General features: G+C 27.7%; 3 protein-coding genes across 3 annotated transcripts; all 3 read left to right on the forward strand.

Annotated features, from left to right (window-relative positions):
* Positions 1-1,342: 1,342 nt before the first annotated feature.
* On the forward strand, positions 1,343-3,149 carry LOC146882089 (uncharacterized). The gene is made up of 4 exons (XM_085667268.1): positions 1,343-1,423; positions 1,577-2,440; positions 2,587-2,730; positions 2,907-3,149. The coding sequence occupies exons 1-4, from the start codon at positions 1,394-1,396 to the stop codon at positions 3,147-3,149; spliced, it is 1,281 nt and encodes a 426-aa protein (XP_085523394.1). The 5' UTR covers positions 1,343-1,393.
* A 5,193-nt stretch (positions 3,150-8,342) lies between these two features.
* Positions 8,343-10,149, forward strand: LOC114165183 (uncharacterized). Its single transcript, XM_028049846.2, has 4 exons — positions 8,343-8,423; positions 8,577-9,440; positions 9,587-9,730; positions 9,907-10,149. The coding sequence occupies exons 1-4, from the start codon at positions 8,394-8,396 to the stop codon at positions 10,147-10,149; spliced, it is 1,281 nt and encodes a 426-aa protein (XP_027905647.2). The 5' UTR covers positions 8,343-8,393.
* A 5,209-nt stretch (positions 10,150-15,358) lies between these two features.
* LOC114165185 (uncharacterized) lies at positions 15,359-17,165 on the forward strand. Its single transcript, XM_028049847.2, has 4 exons — positions 15,359-15,439; positions 15,593-16,456; positions 16,603-16,746; positions 16,923-17,165. Exons 1-4 carry the CDS (start codon positions 15,410-15,412, stop codon positions 17,163-17,165), a joined length of 1,281 nt encoding a protein of 426 aa, XP_027905648.2. The 5' UTR covers positions 15,359-15,409.
* The last annotated feature ends 2,000 nt before the right edge of the window (positions 17,166-19,165 follow it).

The following is a 19,165-nucleotide window of genomic DNA, read 5'->3' on the forward strand; positions in this document are numbered from 1 at the left end:
TAAAAAAAAGTTACATACTCAAATTTCATATCTAAACATAACCAGGATTTTTCGTATGAAAAATTATCCATGAAAATGAGTGTAGAAAATTAATTATAAAAAAGTATATAAAAATTATTTAAAAAAAAATTACTTATATTCTTAAACTTCTAGCTTATAGAATATCTTAGTTGATTATATATTTCTTGAATCTTGGATCAATACATCATAGACGATACCACTTTAAACGGTCTAAAAAGCCAAAATAATAGAAAGCCAGAGTGGCACTGGAAGTATTGCTTATATGCCTTAATTTTATCAGCATCACCCACACATTTTATTACTTATAATAATATAATTAATAATAATCATAATAATTTTAAATACAAAAGTTATTCTTTAATTTTATTTTAACTAGTCATTCTTATTTTTCTTTTCAATTTAATTTTTACCTATCTCATTTTATTTTAATATGATTTTGTTAATTTTAACTTTTAAAATTTTAAATAATAAGTCATATTTCATTTTTACATATCACAATCATAGCATTCGCATATTAAAAAATACACAACCTTCCATTGCTATGTGTTGAATTACTTGTTTATTGTGATTATAAAAGATAAGTTATGTTGTTTGTAACAGCTATCCTATAAACATTTTTCTTTCCATTTCTAGTAGTTTCTCATTCAACACCACAACAATTCAAAAATCAACTTTTATAATTGACTTATATAAATTTAGAGGTATTTAAAATATATTTAAATCATATAGAAATATCACTTTATGTCTTAGTAAAATACTATAAAATAGTGATAATAGAAATACCATGCATACTCAATCAACACTATATATTATAATTATCACCATATACAATTGTTTTTTTCTAATATATTCTATGTCTTAAGTGTGTTAATTAATGTTATTAAAATTATATTTTTTTCTATTTCTTAGTTGTTTATTTGAATAAACCTCTTTTGGTTAAATTTATATGATTGGTATTTTTTATTTTCATCTTTTTAGCATAACTTAACCCAAAATTTATTATCATGTAATATTAGAATGTTGCTATTTTAAAAAAAAAACCTATAAAAGTGAAACCATGTCAAGTTTGCCCAAACAAATCATTAATCAAGTTGTTTTTACATCTACAAACAGTTACAAAGTTTTCAAATAGTTTTGTAGATTTGTAAAACTATGTCAATGCATGTTAATTTAGGTTTAAATACATTACGAAACACCTTGTACAACCAACTAAAAGAGACAACTAACATCCATTTAAATTTAGTTATGCCAGATTAATCATCATTTAGTGATCCCCATATATAAAACTAGCAATTAATTTCATCTATGTATAAATTTACATGCTTTAAAATTTGAACCATCATACATCTCCATCTAAGAACGAATCATCACCATGATCAACACATTATCGTTTTCTTATATGGTATGAACTTTTTATTATCAACGTTCTATTACTTTACCTTTTCTTTTCATCGAATTCCCATGTTTTCACTACATTTTAAATCATCTACAAGATTATCAAATGAATGACCCTACATGCATATTTTCATGGCTAATGGCAACGATTTTCTTGTAGGTTCATATGAGGACTATCTCTAAAGGAGCAATAATTTTATTATCAATAATGATGCTGCTCTTTGACACAACTGTCTCAGTTGTTGTAGAGTCTGATCAAAATCATATAAAGTCTGCTACTTTTTTGTCTGAAAATTTTGAAGTGGGGCCTGGAAAAATTGTGGTGAAAACATTATTAGATATTGAATTTCCAAGAGGTCACATTGGGGTCAAGAGTTTTGATGTTGAAGTAGTTGATGAAGATGGTAATTCAGTACCTTTGTATGAAACTTACCTTCACCATTGGTTTGCTGTAAAATATATTGAAAACATTACCATGTCACAGTACATTAAACAATCCCACGACCTTCGCAATGGTATCGAATTCGAAAGAAATGATGGTGCATGCCAAGGTTTTTTGCTTCCACATTATTGGGGCTTGGGAGCAGAATCGCGAGGAACATCTTCAAATCTTCCAGATCCTTTTGCAGTTGAATTAGGTAATCCTACAAAAATAAAGCATGGGTTTAAAGAAAAATGGTTGTTTAGCATCATGGTTATTGATACACGTGGAACACAAGATAGAAAAGGTTGTACAGAGTGTAGGTGTAAGCTTATGCATCTCCCAAACGACTTTTACAATGTCACAACGGGCATTAATGGTCAATTATTGTCTAGAAATTATAAAGGAGGACTCTTTTGTTGTCAAGATAACGTACAATGCAAATTAAGAAATGGTTTTCGTGGCCCAACAAGAAAGCTTTCCCTAAGATACAAAATAAAGTGGGTTGATTGGGATGAACACCAAGTGCCTCTTAAGTTCTATATACTTGATTCAACTGATCGTGTAAGATCAAATGGTTCTACACTAATTCATGATTGTCAGGTAGATGATTTTTTCAATACATACAATACTTTACAAATCATAAGCAAACTTTTGAAATTCATTTATTTTCCAAAAAAAAAGTATTAGGCTATTAATTACTTTTTTCGCCGGTATGTGAGTAAAATAAATTTCTCAATTTGTTATAGGCAGAGTATAAGATCCCGAGAAATCATCACAATGACTTCCCTCATGTTAAGAAAGCAAACATTCCAATGACAAAAGGTGGTTATCTTATATATGGCACTGCTCATATGCACACTGGTGTTGTCAATATTACTCTATATGGACAGGTAATATTTGATATTTTCTGTTCCCATATAAGTTGTATCATGTAGATAAACTAACGTTAAATTTTGTGTAATTCATATATTCATTAGGAATAAATTTTGTTGGTACTTCTATATATTTATAAGGAATTAAAAGGTTTAGTGAATCATCTCTGTATTTATGATTATGCTTAACTTAGGATGGAAGGGTTTTATGCACTTCAAATCTAAAATACGGAACTGGAAAAGAAGCAGGAAATGAAAAGGGTTACCTAGTTGGGATGTCAGTTTGTTATCCTAAACCCGGCTCTATCAAGATCGAAGATGGTGAAATTCTAACACTAGAATCCGTATATGAAAACAAGTTTCGTACCGGAGCTATGGGGCATTTCTACATTTACTTGGCAGAACAAATACCAAACAAGTATTTGAAGGAAATTTGATGTAAAACTACTTACATGTCTTTCTTAAATGACTTGTATAATTTGTAGTATAACTATAATACATCAATACCGATTCCAGATCATCACTACGTGTATTAATGTTGTCTTACTTTTAATCCGCTACTTGGTTTATGATTGTGTTCTCTTGGTGGGTTATATGATATACAATCGTTTTTAGGCTAATTGAGTTTATAAATTAAAAATAAAGATTTTTGTGAACTGTGTGTAATATTTAATCCATTAATAACAAAATAATGTGTAGAGTTAATTGCAAATCACACTAAAGTGAAAATGAAGTGAAAGGAATAAAAGAAAAAAAAAACTGAAAATGAATAGATATTCTCTTATGTTATGGAAACTATTTTTTTTACATCCACGAAATGATCTATACAATTCACTTTTTTAAATGGGAAATCTAAATATCGAGGTTGATTTTTCCCATAGATAATATTAACTTCAACGAAAATCGTTAACCTACAATCTGAGACAACATAAACGATGTTGTCTTACTTTTAATCCACTACTTGATTTATGATTGTGTTCTCTTGGTGAGTTATATGGTATACAATCATTTTTGTGCTAATTGAGTCCATAAATTAAAAATAAAGATTTTTGTGAACCGAGTGTCAAATTGGATCTATTAATAACAAAAGAATGTGCAAAGTTAATTGCAAATCACACCAAAGTGAAGATTAAATGAAAAGAATAAACAAGAAAAGTGGAAAATAGTAATTTTTCTCTCGTATTATGCAAGCTAATTGTTATTACATCCATGTAGAGATCCTTACAATTCACTTTTGTAGAAGGGAAATCAAAATATCTAGGATGATTATTCCTATTGATAAAGTTACGTTAAACCTTTTGCACTTCGTCTATTAAGTAGTAATACATTTCTTAATAAATTCTATATCCTTTTAAAAAATTAACTATACCTTAATGCATCAATTCTAAGTTTAGTTTTTGGATATTTAATTTGAAAAATAGGTTCATTACATAAATATCATTTCTAAATTATTATTATTATGAGTATTATTGTTATTTTACTTTTAATCACCACTTAGTTTATGATGGTTTTATTTGTGTTGTAGTATTTGATTGATGGATTGTTTGGTATACATATAATTATTGTCATGCTAACAATACACTAAGAAAATGTGGTCTACTAATTGAGCTTATAATTTAAAAGATGTTGTGAATCAAGTGCCCATGTGAGTTCCAAAACAATAAAAACACTTGTGTAGAGTGAGTTGCAAATCACACCAAAATGAACATTAGGAAAAAAGAAATAATGGAAAAATTGAATATGAATCAATCACCCTCTATATCATGAAAGCTAAATATTGTTTTGTGCACATATATCTAAATAAATGCATTTTTTGTTAACAATAATTTTGATGTATAATAATATTGATATTGATTTGTATAAGAAATTGAATTATTTAATTTTTTATAAAAATTTATAATGTTGCAAGACTTTCTATTATTTATCTTACGTATTGAAAATACACACATATATTAATATTCTTACTACAAATTAGATACTTTAATTATCACTCCTAAGGACTTACATAATTAAGTAGTCCTTTTAATTTTTACTATCCTAATATTTTGAATTTAAATTTTAAAATCTAATTTCATTTATCTATTTAACTTAATTTTAGCAATTAATTTTTATATCAAATGTAAACATCTATATAACACGTTATAAAAGCAACAACAATTCAATAAATACATTTATACATTATCATGATTGAGATCCCCCAAAACAACCGCAATATAAATTTAAAAGACTAAATGGAGGTTTAGATCATTAACCTCGATGAAAATTGTTGACCTACAACCCAAACAACAGAAACAACCACTCACTAAGAGGAAAGAAAAATACACTATAAATGACCAATGTACCTAGGAGCACATTCGTCGGAGCAATAACCAAGGAAGATAGCCAAAATATCAACAACGCGAGGGAGAAATGAGGAGGAAATGTGTTTCATGCAAAGATATAAACAAATTTAGGCCAGACATCTGAAGTAAATCTTAAAATTTAAGACAAACAATAATGTTACACGATGTATATTTAAAATTTTTATCGAATGCTAGGACGACCAATGTAAAAAAAATTGATTTTAATTACAAAATATATTAGTACACATTTTTTAGTGACGTTCTTTTGTGTTAGACAATACTTTTCTAATACAGGTTACTCTTTTTCCACTATTGTTGGTTCAAGTTTCTAGTAAGCCATCCTTGGTATGTATGAGATGGAATAACACTTATTATTTTCAAGCAATATTTTTGTGTTAATTGTGATATGATGGGTGGATTTCAGAGTTGTTTGATAAAATGACTTTTTGTTATTGGAGAATAAGGTTTGGGTTGACGGTGTTATTATAGGCGGAGTTTTCTTTACGACTGTCTAAATATGTTTTATCATGATTTAGTATTGAAACTTCAATTTTCTTATATTTTCAAAAGTATAAAATCACTACAAAAAAATATTTCATTAGTAACTAATTTTAGTGATCAAAAGGTATTAGTTACTATAGTGACCAATTTTGATACCAATTCACAAAGTAAAATATTATTGGTTACTAAAATAGTCACTATTATGAAAAAAAAAATATAATTGATCACTAAATTGGTCTTTAAAATTAGCTACCGTGGTTTTGGCTACCAAAGGAAATTGGTTACTAAAAATTAGCTACCTAGATTTTGGCTACCAAAATGACTTAGTTTCTAAATTGGTCTCTAATTAATTAATGATAAATTTAATGACCAATTATAATTTTTTATTTATAATAGTGACTATTTTAGTAACCAATAATTTTTTATTTTTTAAATTGATATATAAATTGGTCACTATAGTGACTAACAATTTTTTGTCACTATAATTGGTTACTAATGAAATATTTTTTTGTAGTGAATAAACGACATGAATATCAAAGATATTCACCACTAAACATAGATTTAATTCATAAGATTAAGTGTAAGTTTTGCATAGGAGAGTGGAATAACAACTAGAATAAAAAAAATAAGAGCACAATTATATAAAGAAAAGATAAAATAGAAATTCTTAGATGCATGCAATTGGACACAAGTTAAATCGATTTAATTATACTAATGTGAAAGCTTACCTAACAGAGTGGAAGAACTTAAATTATATATATATATATATATGTATATATATATATATGTATGTATGTATGTATGTATGTATATATATATGTATGTAAGTATATATGTATATATTATGTGTGTGTACATGGTAAAAGAATATCAAAATTTTGAAATTGAAACAACAATTCAACTAAAAAATTGAAAGGGAGAGAAGATAATATGAAGGGGAAGAACTTATGATTCAATGGTAGAGGCCATGCCACTTGAAGATGTTTAAAGATAAGAGGTACATTTAGTAGGCCCTTGATCATATGATTCAGGATAAGATTCAAGTACGAATAGAAATTTCTTTCTCTTGTAAATACCAGTAAGCGTCTTAATAGATGAATAACGTTGTATTGTATGTATCAACAGTACAAACCTTGTAGAATGAAGTATAACCAACTGTTTGAATGTTGAAAAAACGGATCGGTCATTACTAAAATTTGCTAAACATTTAATTAACATAAACATGCCAATAAGCAAGTTTAAATAGAATTGGGTTGTAATTAAGTCATATCTAATTAAAAGCCCATGAAGAAAACTATAAATACAGATCAAAGGTATGGTTGTTCGAACAATCATCATGCTTTTATTATAGCATTAATTGTTTAAATAGTTGGAACCTGAGTTAACTTTAGCATCAGAGCAACTTTTATAGGTACCCCTGATTGGTTGGTAAAGAAATTACTTTGGCACGATGATGATAACACTAGAGTCAATAGACCAACAAATTGTTTTAATTTGATTTTCGACACTTTACTCCAAACAAAAGTCAACATCAAATGAGTATAAATTCTAGGAATAAAGAATCATGTTTTTTTCTTCCTTTTTCATAAGCTTTTAGACAAGAACAAGAGTGATGTTGTTTTAGATTCAATGTAGTTTTTATACGATTGATTTTCAAATCTTCATATGGTCCCTCTTTAATGAAGATTGCAATTATCTTTGAATAACCCATTTTTTTCTTAATAATAAGATGCCAATGATTTTTTTTTTTGCATGCTTATGTTTTATAAGAATAAAACTATTAAAATAAATTTGTTGACGTACATTCACAATTTTTCGTTTTAATTTATACATATGTTGTCCATGTTTGCTGAGTCGCATTACATTGAGCAACATGCATATGTGTTTTTAAGATGATAAATTCCTTATAATCTTTCTTCCATTGAATTATTCAGAAGTTAACTTTTCAGTATTTGATACAAATGATATCACAACCGTAACATTTGCATATTAAAAAGTACACAACCTTCCACTAATGAGTTACTTGTTTATTGTGATTATAAAAGATGAGTTATGTTGTTTGTAATAGCTACGTTGTAAACATTTTTATTTCTAATAATTTATCATTCAAAAAGTCAACTTCTAAAGCACAATATTAAAATATAATTAACTTATATAAATTATGAGGTATTTAGAATATATTTAAATCATATAGAAATATCATTTTATGTCTTACTAAAATACTATGAAATAGTGATAATAGAAATACCATGCATACTCAATCAACACTATATATTATAATTATCACCATATACAATTGTTTTTTTCTAATATATTCTATGTCTTAAGTGTGTTAATTAATGTTATTAAAATTATATTTTTTTTCTATTTCTTAGTTGTTTATTTGAATAAACCTCTTTTGGTTAAATTTATATGATTGGTATTTTTTATTTTCATCTTTTTAGCATAATTTAACCCAAAATTTATTATCATGTAATATTAGAATGTTGCTATTTAAAAAAAAAAACCTATAAAAGTGAAACCATGTCAAGTTTGCCCAAACAAATCATTAATCAAGTTGTTTTTACATCTACAAACAGTTACAAAGTTTTCAAATAGTTTTGTAGATTTGTAAAACTATGTCAATGCATGTTAATTTAGGTTTAAATACATTACGAAACACCTTGTACAACCAACTAAAAGAGACAACTAACATCCATTTAAATTTAGTTATGCCAGATTAATCATCATTTAGTGATCCCCATATATAAAACTAGCAATTAATTTCATCTATGTATAAATTTACATGCTTTAAAATTTGAACCATCATACATCTCCATCTAAGAACGAATCATCACCATGATCAACACATTATCGTTTTCTTATATGGTATGAACTTTTTATTATCAACGTTCTATTACTTTACCTTTTCTTTTCATCGAATTCCCATGTTTTCACTACATTTTAAATCATCTACAAGATTATCAAATGAATGACCCTACATGCATATTTTCATGGCTAATGGCAACGATTTTCTTGTAGGTTCATATGAGGACTATCTCTAAAGGAGCAATAATTTTATTATCAATAATGATGCTGCTCTTTGACACAACTGTCTCAGTTGTTGTAGAGTCTGATCAAAATCATATAAAGTCTGCTACTTTTTTGTCTGAAAATTTTGAAGTGGGGCCTGGAAAAATTGTGGTGAAAACATTATTAGATATTGAATTTCCAAGAGGTCACATTGGGGTCAAGAGTTTTGATGTTGAAGTAGTTGATGAAGATGGTAATTCAGTACCTTTGTATGAAACTTACCTTCACCATTGGTTTGCTGTAAAATATATTGAAAACATTACCATGTCACAGTACATTAAACAATCCCACGACCTTCGCAATGGTATCGAATTCGAAAGAAATGATGGTGCATGCCAAGGTTTTTTGCTTCCACATTATTGGGGCTTGGGAGCAGAATCGCGAGGAACATCTTCAAATCTTCCAGATCCTTTTGCAGTTGAATTAGGTAATCCTACAAAAATAAAGCATGGGTTTAAAGAAAAATGGTTGTTTAGCATCATGGTTATTGATACACGTGGAACACAAGATAGAAAAGGTTGTACAGAGTGTAGGTGTAAGCTTATGCATCTCCCAAACGACTTTTACAATGTCACAACGGGCATTAATGGTCAATTATTGTCTAGAAATTATAAAGGAGGACTCTTTTGTTGTCAAGATAACGTACAATGCAAATTAAGAAATGGTTTTCGTGGCCCAACAAGAAAGCTTTCCCTAAGATACAAAATAAAGTGGGTTGATTGGGATGAACACCAAGTGCCTCTTAAGTTCTATATACTTGATTCAACTGATCGTGTAAGATCAAATGGTTCTACACTAATTCATGATTGTCAGGTAGATGATTTTTTCAATACATACAATACTTTACAAATCATAAGCAAACTTTTGAAATTCATTTATTTTCCAAAAAAAAAGTATTAGGCTATTAATTACTTTTTTCGCCGGTATGTGAGTAAAATAAATTTCTCAATTTGTTATAGGCAGAGTATAAGATCCCGAGAAATCATCACAATGACTTCCCTCATGTTAAGAAAGCAAACATTCCAATGACAAAAGGTGGTTATCTTATATATGGCACTGCTCATATGCACACTGGTGTTGTCAATATTACTCTATATGGACAGGTAATATTTGATATTTTCTGTTCCCATATAAGTTGTATCATGTAGATAAACTAACGTTAAATTTTGTGTAATTCATATATTCATTAGGAATAAATTTTGTTGGTACTTCTATATATTTATAAGGAATTAAAAGGTTTAGTGAATCATCTCTGTATTTATGATTATGCTTAACTTAGGATGGAAGGGTTTTATGCACTTCAAATCTAAAATACGGAACTGGAAAAGAAGCAGGAAATGAAAAGGGTTACCTAGTTGGGATGTCAGTTTGTTATCCTAAACCCGGCTCTATCAAGATCGAAGATGGTGAAATTCTAACACTAGAATCCGTATATGAAAACAAGTTTCGTACCGGAGCTATGGGGCATTTCTACATTTACTTGGCAGAACAAATACCAAACAAGTATTTGAAGGAAATTTGATGTAAAACTACTTACATGTCTTTCTTAAATGACTTGTATAATTTGTAGTATAACTATAATACATCAATACCGATTCCAGATCATCACTACGTGTATTAATGTTGTCTTACTTTTAATCCGCTACTTGGTTTATGATTGTGTTCTCTTGGTGGGTTATATGGTATACAATCGTTTTTAGGCTAATTGAGTTTATAAATTAAAAATAAAGATTTTTGTGAACTGTGTGTAATATTTAATCCATTAATAACAAAATAATGTGTAGAGTTAATTGCAAATCACACTAAAGTGAAAATGAAGTGAAAGGAATAAAAGAAAAAAAAAACTGAAAATGAATAGATATTCTCTTATGTTATGGAAACTATTTTTTTTACATCCACGAAATGATCTATACAATTCACTTTTTTAAATGGGAAATCTAAATATCGAGGTTGATTTTTCCCATAGATAATATTAACTTCAACGAAAATCGTTAACCTACAATCTGAGACAACATAAACGATGTTGTCTTACTTTTAATCCACTACTTGATTTATGATTGTGTTCTCTTGGTGAGTTATATGGTATACAATCATTTTTGTGCTAATTGAGTCCATAAATTAAAAATAAAGATTTTTGTGAACCGAGTGTCAAATTGGATCTATTAATAACAAAAGAATGTGCAAAGTTAATTGCAAATCACACCAAAGTGAAGATTAAATGAAAAGAATAAACAAGAAAAGTGGAAAATAGTAATTTTTCTCTCGTATTATGCAAGCTAATTGTTATTACATCCATGTAGAGATCCTTACAATTCACTTTTGTAGAAGGGAAATCAAAATATCTAGGATGATTATTCCTATTGATAAAGTTACGTTAAACCTTTTGCACTTCGTCTATTAAGTAGTAATACATTTCTTAATAAATTCTATATCCTTTTAAAAAATTAACTATACCTTAATGCATCAATTCTAAGTTTAGTTTTTGGATATTTAATTTGAAAAATAGGTTCATTACATAAATATCATTTCTAAATTATTATTATTATGAGTATTATTGTTATTTTACTTTTAATCACCACTTAGTTTATGATGGTTTTATTTGTGTTGTAGTATTTGATTGATGGATTGTTTGGTATACATATAATTATTGTCATGCTAACAATACACTAAGAAAATGTGGTCTACTAATTGAGCTTATAATTTAAAAGATGTTGTGAATCAAGTGCCCATGTGAGTTCCAAAACAATAAAAACACTTGTGTAGAGTGAGTTGCAAATCACACCAAAATGAACATTAGGAAAAAAGAAATAATGGAAAAATTGAATATGAATCAATCACCCTCTATATCATGAAAGCTAAATATTGTTTTGTGCACATATATCTAAATAAATGCATTTTTTGTTAACAATAATTTTGATGTATAATAATATTGATATTGATTTGTATAAGAAATTGAATTATTTAATTTTTTATAAAAATTTATAATGTTGCAAGACTTTCTATTATTTATCTTACGTATTGAAAATACACACATATATTAATATTCTTACTACAAATTAGATACTTTAATTATCACTCCTAAGGACTTACATAATTAAGTAGTCCTTTTAATTTTTACTATCCTAATATTTTGAATTTAAATTTTAAAATCTAATTTCATTTATCTATTTAACTTAATTTTAGCAATTAATTTTTATATCAAATGTAAACATCTATATAACACGTTATAAAAGCAACAACAATTCAATAAATACATTTATACATTATCATGATTGAGATCCCCCAAAACAACCGCAATATAAATTTAAAAGACTAAATGGAGGTTTAGATCATTAACCTCGATGAAAATTGTTGACCTACAACCCAAACAACAGAAACAACCACTCACTAAGAGGAAAGAAAAATACACTATAAATGACCAATGTACCTAGGAGCACATTCGTCGGAGCAATAACCAAGGAAGATAGCCAAAATATCAACAACGCGAGGGAGAAATGAGGAGGAAATGTGTTTCATGCAAAGATATAAACAAATTTAGGCCAGACATCTGAAGTAAATCTTAAAATTTAAGACAAACAATAATGTTACACGATGTATATTTAAAATTTTTATCGAATGCTAGGACGACCAATGTAAAAAAAATTGATTTTAATTACAAAATATATTAGTACACATTTTTTAGTGACGTTCTTTTGTGTTAGACAATACTTTTCTAATACAGGTTACTCTTTTTCCACTATTGTTGGTTCAAGTTTCTAGTAAGCCATCCTTGGTATGTATGAGATGGAATAACACTTATTATTTTCAAGCAATATTTTTGTGTTAATTGTGATATGATGGGTGGATTTCAGAGTTGTTTGATAAAATGACTTTTTGTTATTGGAGAATAAGGTTTGGGTTGACGGTGTTATTATAGGCGGAGTTTTCTTTACGACTGTCTAAATATGTTTTATCATGATTTAGTATTGAAACTTCAATTTTCTTATATTTTCAAAAGTATAAAATCACTACAAAAAAATATTTCATTAGTAACTAATTTTAGTGATCAAAAGGTATTAGTTACTATAGTGACCAATTTTGATACCAATTCACAAAGTAAAATATTATTGGTTACTAAAATAGTCACTATTATGAAAAAAAAAATATAATTGATCACTAAATTGGTCTTTAAAATTAGCTACCGTGGTTTTGGCTACCAAAGGAAATTGATTACTAAAAATTAGCTACCTAGATTTTGGCTACCAAAATGACTTAGTTTCTAAATTGGTCTCTAATTAATTAATGATAAATTTAATGACCAATTATAATTTTTTATTTATAATAGTGACTATTTTAGTAACCAATAATTTTTTATTTTTTAAATTGATATATAAATTGGTCACTATAGTGACTAACAATTTTTTGTCACTATAATTGGTTACTAATGAAATATTTTTTTGTAGTGAATAAACGACATGAATATCAAAGATATTCACCACTAAACATAGATTTAATTCATAAGATTAAGTGTAAGTTTTGCATAGGAGAGTGGAATAACAACTAGAATAAAAAAAATAAGAGCACAATTATATAAAGAAAAGATAAAATAGAAATTCTTAGATGCATGCAATTGGACACAAGTTAAATCGATTTAATTATACTAATGTGAAAGCTTACCTAACAGAGTGGAAGAACTTAAATTATATATATATATATATATATATATATATATATGTATATATATATATATATATATGTATGTATGTATGTATGTATATATATATGTATGTAAGTATATATGTATATATTATGTGTGTGTACATGGTAAAAGAATATCAAAATTTTGAAATTGAAACAACAATTCAACTAAAAAATTGAAAGGGAGAGAAGATAATATGAAGGGGAAGAACTTATGATTCAATGGTAGAGGCCATGCCACTTGAAGATGTTTAAAGATAAGAGGTACATTTAGTAGGCCCTTGATCATATGATTCAGGATAAGATTCAAGTACGAATAGAAATTTCTTTCTCTTGTAAATACCAGTAAGCGTCTTAATAGATGAATAACGTTGTATTGTATGTATCAACAGTACAAACCTTGCAGAATGAAGTATAACCAACTGTTTGAATGTTGAAAAAACGGATCGGTCATTACTAAAATTTGCTAAACATTTAATTAACATAAACATGCCAATAAGCAAGTTTAAATAGAATTGGGTTGTAATTAAGTCATATCTAATTAAAAGCCCATGAAGAAAACTATAAATACAGATCAAAGGTATGGTTGTTCGAACAATCATCATGCTTTTATTATAGCATTAATTGTTTAAATAGTTGGAACCTGAGTTAACTTTAGCATCAGAGCAACTTTTATAGGTACCCCTGATTGGTTGGTAAAGAAATTACTTTGGCACGATGATGATAACACTAGAGTCAATAGACCAACAAATTGTTTTAATTTGATTTTCGACACTTTACTCCAAACAAAAGTCAACATCAAATGAGTATAAATTCTAGGAATAAAGAATCATGTTTTTTTCTTCCTTTTTCATAAGCTTTTAGACAAGAACAAGAGTGATGTTGTTTTAGATTCAATGTAGTTTTTATACGATTGATTTTCAAATCTTCATATGGTCCCTCTTTAATGAAGATTGCAATTATCTTTGAATAACCCATTTTTTTCTTAATAATAAGATGCCAATGATTTTTTTTTTTGCATGCTTATGTTTTATAAGAATAAAACTATTAAAATAAATTTGTTGACGTACATTCACAATTTTTCGTTTTAATTTATACATATGTTGTCCATGTTTGCTGAGTCGCATTACATTGAGCAACATGCATATGTGTTTTTAAGATGATAAATTCCTTATAATCTTTCTTCCATTGAATTATTCAGAAGTTAACTTTTCAGTATTTGATACAAATGATATCACAACCGTAACATTTGCATATTAAAAAGTACACAACCTTCCACTAATGAGTTACTTGTTTATTGTGATTATAAAAGATGAGTTATGTTGTTTGTAATAGCTACGTTGTAAACATTTTTATTTCTAATAATTTATCATTCAAAAAGTCAACTTCTAAAGCACAATATTAAAATATAATTAACTTATATAAATTATGAGGTATTTAGAATATATTTAAATCATATAGAAATATCATTTTATGTCTTACTAAAATACTATGAAATAGTGATAATAGAAATACCATGCATACTCAATCAACACTATATATTATAATTATCACCATATACAATTGTTTTTTTCTAATATATTCTATGTCTTAAGTGTGTTAATTAATGTTATTAAAATTATATTTTTTTTCTATTTCTTAGTTGTTTATTTGAATAAACCTCTTTTGGTTAAATTTATATGATTGGTATTTTTTATTTTCATCTTTTTAGCATAATTTAACCCAAAATTTATTATCATGTAATATTAGAATGTTGCTATTTAAAAAAAAAACCTATAAAAGTGAAACCATGTCAAGTTTGCCCAAACAAATCATTAATCAAGTTGTTTTTACATCTACAAACAGTTACAAAGTTTTCAAATAGTTTTGTAGATTTGTAAAACTATGTCAATGCATGTTAATTTAGGTTTAAATACATTACGAAACACCTTGTACAACCAACTAAAAAGAGACAACTAACATCCATTTAAATTTAGTTATGCCAGATTAATCATCATTTAGTGATCCCCATATATAAAACTAGCAATTAATTTCATCTATGTATAAATTTACATGCTTTAAAATTTGAACCATCATACATCTCCATCTAAGAACGAATCATCACCATGATCAACACATTATCGTTTTCTTATATGGTATGAACTTTTTATTATCAACGTTCTATTACTTTACCTTTTCTTTTCATCGAATTCCCATGTTTTCACTACATTTTAAATCATCTACAAGATTATCAAATGAATGACCCTACATGCATATTTTCATGGCTAATGGCAACGATTTTCTTGTAGGTTCATATGAGGACTATCTCTAAAGGAGCAATAATTTTATTATCAATAATGATGCTGCTCTTTGACACAACTGTCTCAGTTGTTGTAGAGTCTGATCAAAATCATATAAAGTCTGCTACTTTTTTGTCTGAAAATTTTGAAGTGGGGCCTGGAAAAATTGTGGTGAAAACATTATTAGATATTGAATTTCCAAGAGGTCACATTGGGGTCAAGAGTTTTGATGTTGAAGTAGTTGATGAAGATGGTAATTCAGTACCTTTGTATGAAACTTACCTTCACCATTGGTTTGCTGTAAAATATATTGAAAACATTACCATGTCACAGTACATTAAACAATCCCACGACCTTCGCAATGGTATCGAATTCGAAAGAAATGATGGTGCATGCCAAGGTTTTTTGCTTCCACATTATTGGGGCTTGGGAGCAGAATCGCGAGGAACATCTTCAAATCTTCCAGATCCTTTTGCAGTTGAATTAGGTAATCCTACAAAAATAAAGCATGGGTTTAAACAAAAATGGTTGTTTAGCATCATGGTTATTGATACACGTGGAACACAAGATAGAAAAGGTTGTACAGAGTGTAGGTGTAAGCTTATGAATCTCCCAAACGACTTTTACAATGTCACAACGGGCATTAATGGTCAATTATTGTCTAGAAATTATAAAGGAGGACTCTTTTGTTGTCAAGATAACGTACAATGCAAATTAAGAAATGGTTTTCGTGGCCCAACAAGAAAGCTTTCCCTAAGATACAAAATAAAGTGGGTTGATTGGGATGAACACCAAGTGCCTCTTAAGTTCTATATACTTGATTCAACTGATCGTGTAAGATCAAATGGTTCTACACTAATTCATGATTGTCAGGTAGATGATTTTTTCAATACATACAATACTATACAAATCATAAGCAAACTTTTGAAATTCATTTATTTTCCAAAAAAAAAGTTTTAGGCTATTAATTACTTTTTTCGCCGGTATGTGAGTAAAATAAATTTCTCAATTTGTTATAGGCAGAGTATAAGATCCCGAGAAATCATCACAATGACTTCCCTCATGTTAAGAAAGCAAACATTCCAATGACAAAAGGTGGTTATCTTATATATGGCACTGCTCATATGCACACTGGTGTTGTCAATATTACTCTATATGGACAGGTAATATTTGATATTTTCTGTTCCCATATAAGTTGTATCATGTAGATAAACTAACGTTAAATTTTGTGTAATTCATATATTCATTAGGAATAAATTTTGTTGGTACTTCTATATATTTATAAGGAATTAAAAGGTTTAGTGAATCATCTCTGTATTTATGATTATGCTTAACTTAGGATGGAAGGGTTTTATGCACTTCAAATCCAAAATACGGAACTGGAAAAGAAGCAGGAAATGAAAAGGGTTACCTAGTTGGGATGTCAGTTTGTTATCCTAAACCCGGCTCTATCAAGATCGAAGATGGTGAAATTCTAACACTAGAATCCGTATATGAAAACAAGTTTCGTACCGGAGCTATGGGGCATTTCTACATTTACTTGGCAGAACAAATACCAAACAAGTATTTGAAGGAAATTTGATGTAAAACTACTTACATGTCTTTCTTAAATGACTTGTATAATTTGTAGTATAACTATAATACATCAATATCGATTCCAGATCATCACTACGTGTATTAATGTTGTCTTACTTTTAATCTGTTACTTGGTTTATGATTGTGTTCTCTTGGTGGGTTATATGATATACAATCGTTTTTAGGCTAATTGAGTTTATAAATTAAAAATAAAGATTTTTGTGAACTGTGTGTAATATTTAATCCATTAATAACAAAATAATGTGTAGAGTTAATTGCAAATCACACTAAAGTGAAAATGAAGTGAAAGGAATAAAAGAAAAAAAAAATTGAAATGAATAGATATTCTCTTATGTTATGGAAACTATTTTTTTTACATCCACGAAATGATCTATACAATTCACTTTTTTAAATGGGAAATCTAAATATCGAGGTTGATTTTTCCCATAGATAATATTAACTTCAACGAAAATCGTTAACCTACAATCTGAGACAACATAAACGATGTTGTCTTACTTTTAATCCACTACTTGATTTATGATTGTGTTCTCTTGGTGAGTTATATGGTATACAATCATTTTTGTGCTAATTGAGTCCATAAATTAAAAATAAAGATTTTTGTGAACCGAGTGTCAAATTGGATCTATTAATAACAAAAGAATGTGCAAAGTTAATTGCAAATCACACCAAAGTGAAGATTAAATGAAAAGAATAAACAAGAAAAGTGGAAAATAGTAATTTTTCTCTCGTATTATGCAAGCTAATTGTTATTACATCCATGTAGAGATCCTCACAATTCACTTTTGTAGAAGGGAAATCAAAATATCTAGGATGATTATTCCTATTGATAAAGTCACGTTAAACCTTTTGCACTTCGTCTATTAAGTAGTAATACATTTCTTAATAAATTCTATATCCTTTTAAAAAATTAACTACCTTAATGTATCAATTCTAAGTTTAGTTTTTGGATATTTAATTTGAAAAATAGGTTCATTACATAAATATCATTTCTAAATTATTATTATTATGAGTATTATTGTTATTTTACTTTTAACCACCACTTAGTTTATGATGGTTTTATTTGTGTTGTAGTATTTGATTGATGGATTGTTTGGTATACATATAATTATTGTCATGCTAACAATACACTAAGAAAATGTGGTCTACTAATTGAGCTTATAATTTAAAAGATGTTGTGAATCAAGTGCCCATGTGAGTTCCAAAACAATAAAAACACTTGTGTAGAGTGAGTTGCAAATCTTACCAAAATGAACATTAGGAAAAAAGAAATAATGGAAAAATTGAATATGAATCAATCACCCTCTATATCATGAAAGCTAAATATTGTTTTGTGCACATATATCTAAATAAATGCATTTTTTGTTAACAATAATTTTGATGTATAATAATATTGATATTGATTTGTATAAGAAATTGAATTATTTAATTTTTTATAAAAATTTATAATGTTGCAAGACTTTCTATTATTTATCTTACGTATTGAAAATACACACATATATTAATATTCTTACTACAAATTAGATACTTTAATTATCACTCCTAAAGACTTACATAATTAAGTAGTCCGTTTAATTTTTACTATCTAATTTCATTTATCTATTTAACTTAATTTTAGCAATTAATTTTGATATCAAATGTAAACATCTATATAACACGTTATAAAAGCATCAACAATTCAATAAATACATTTATACATTATCATGATTGGGATCCCCCAAAACAACCGCAATATAAATTTAAAAGACTAAATGGAGGTTTAGATCATTAACCTCGATGAAAACTGTTGACCTATAACCCAAACGAACAGAAACAACCACTCACTAAGAGGAAAGAAAAATACACTATAAATGACCAATGTACCTAGGAGCACATTCGTTGGAGCAATAACCAAGGAAGATAGCCAAAATGTCGACAACGTGAGGGAGAAATGAGGAGGAAATGAGTTTCATGCAAAGATATAAACACATTTAGGCCAGACTTCTGAAG

This window comes from Vigna unguiculata, chromosome 10, assembly GCF_037176805.1.
Source record: "Vigna unguiculata cultivar grain cowpea cultivar isolate G323 ecotype 2 chromosome 10, ASM3717680v1, whole genome shotgun sequence".
Classification (NCBI taxonomy): Eukaryota; Viridiplantae; Streptophyta; class Magnoliopsida; order Fabales; family Fabaceae; genus Vigna; species Vigna unguiculata.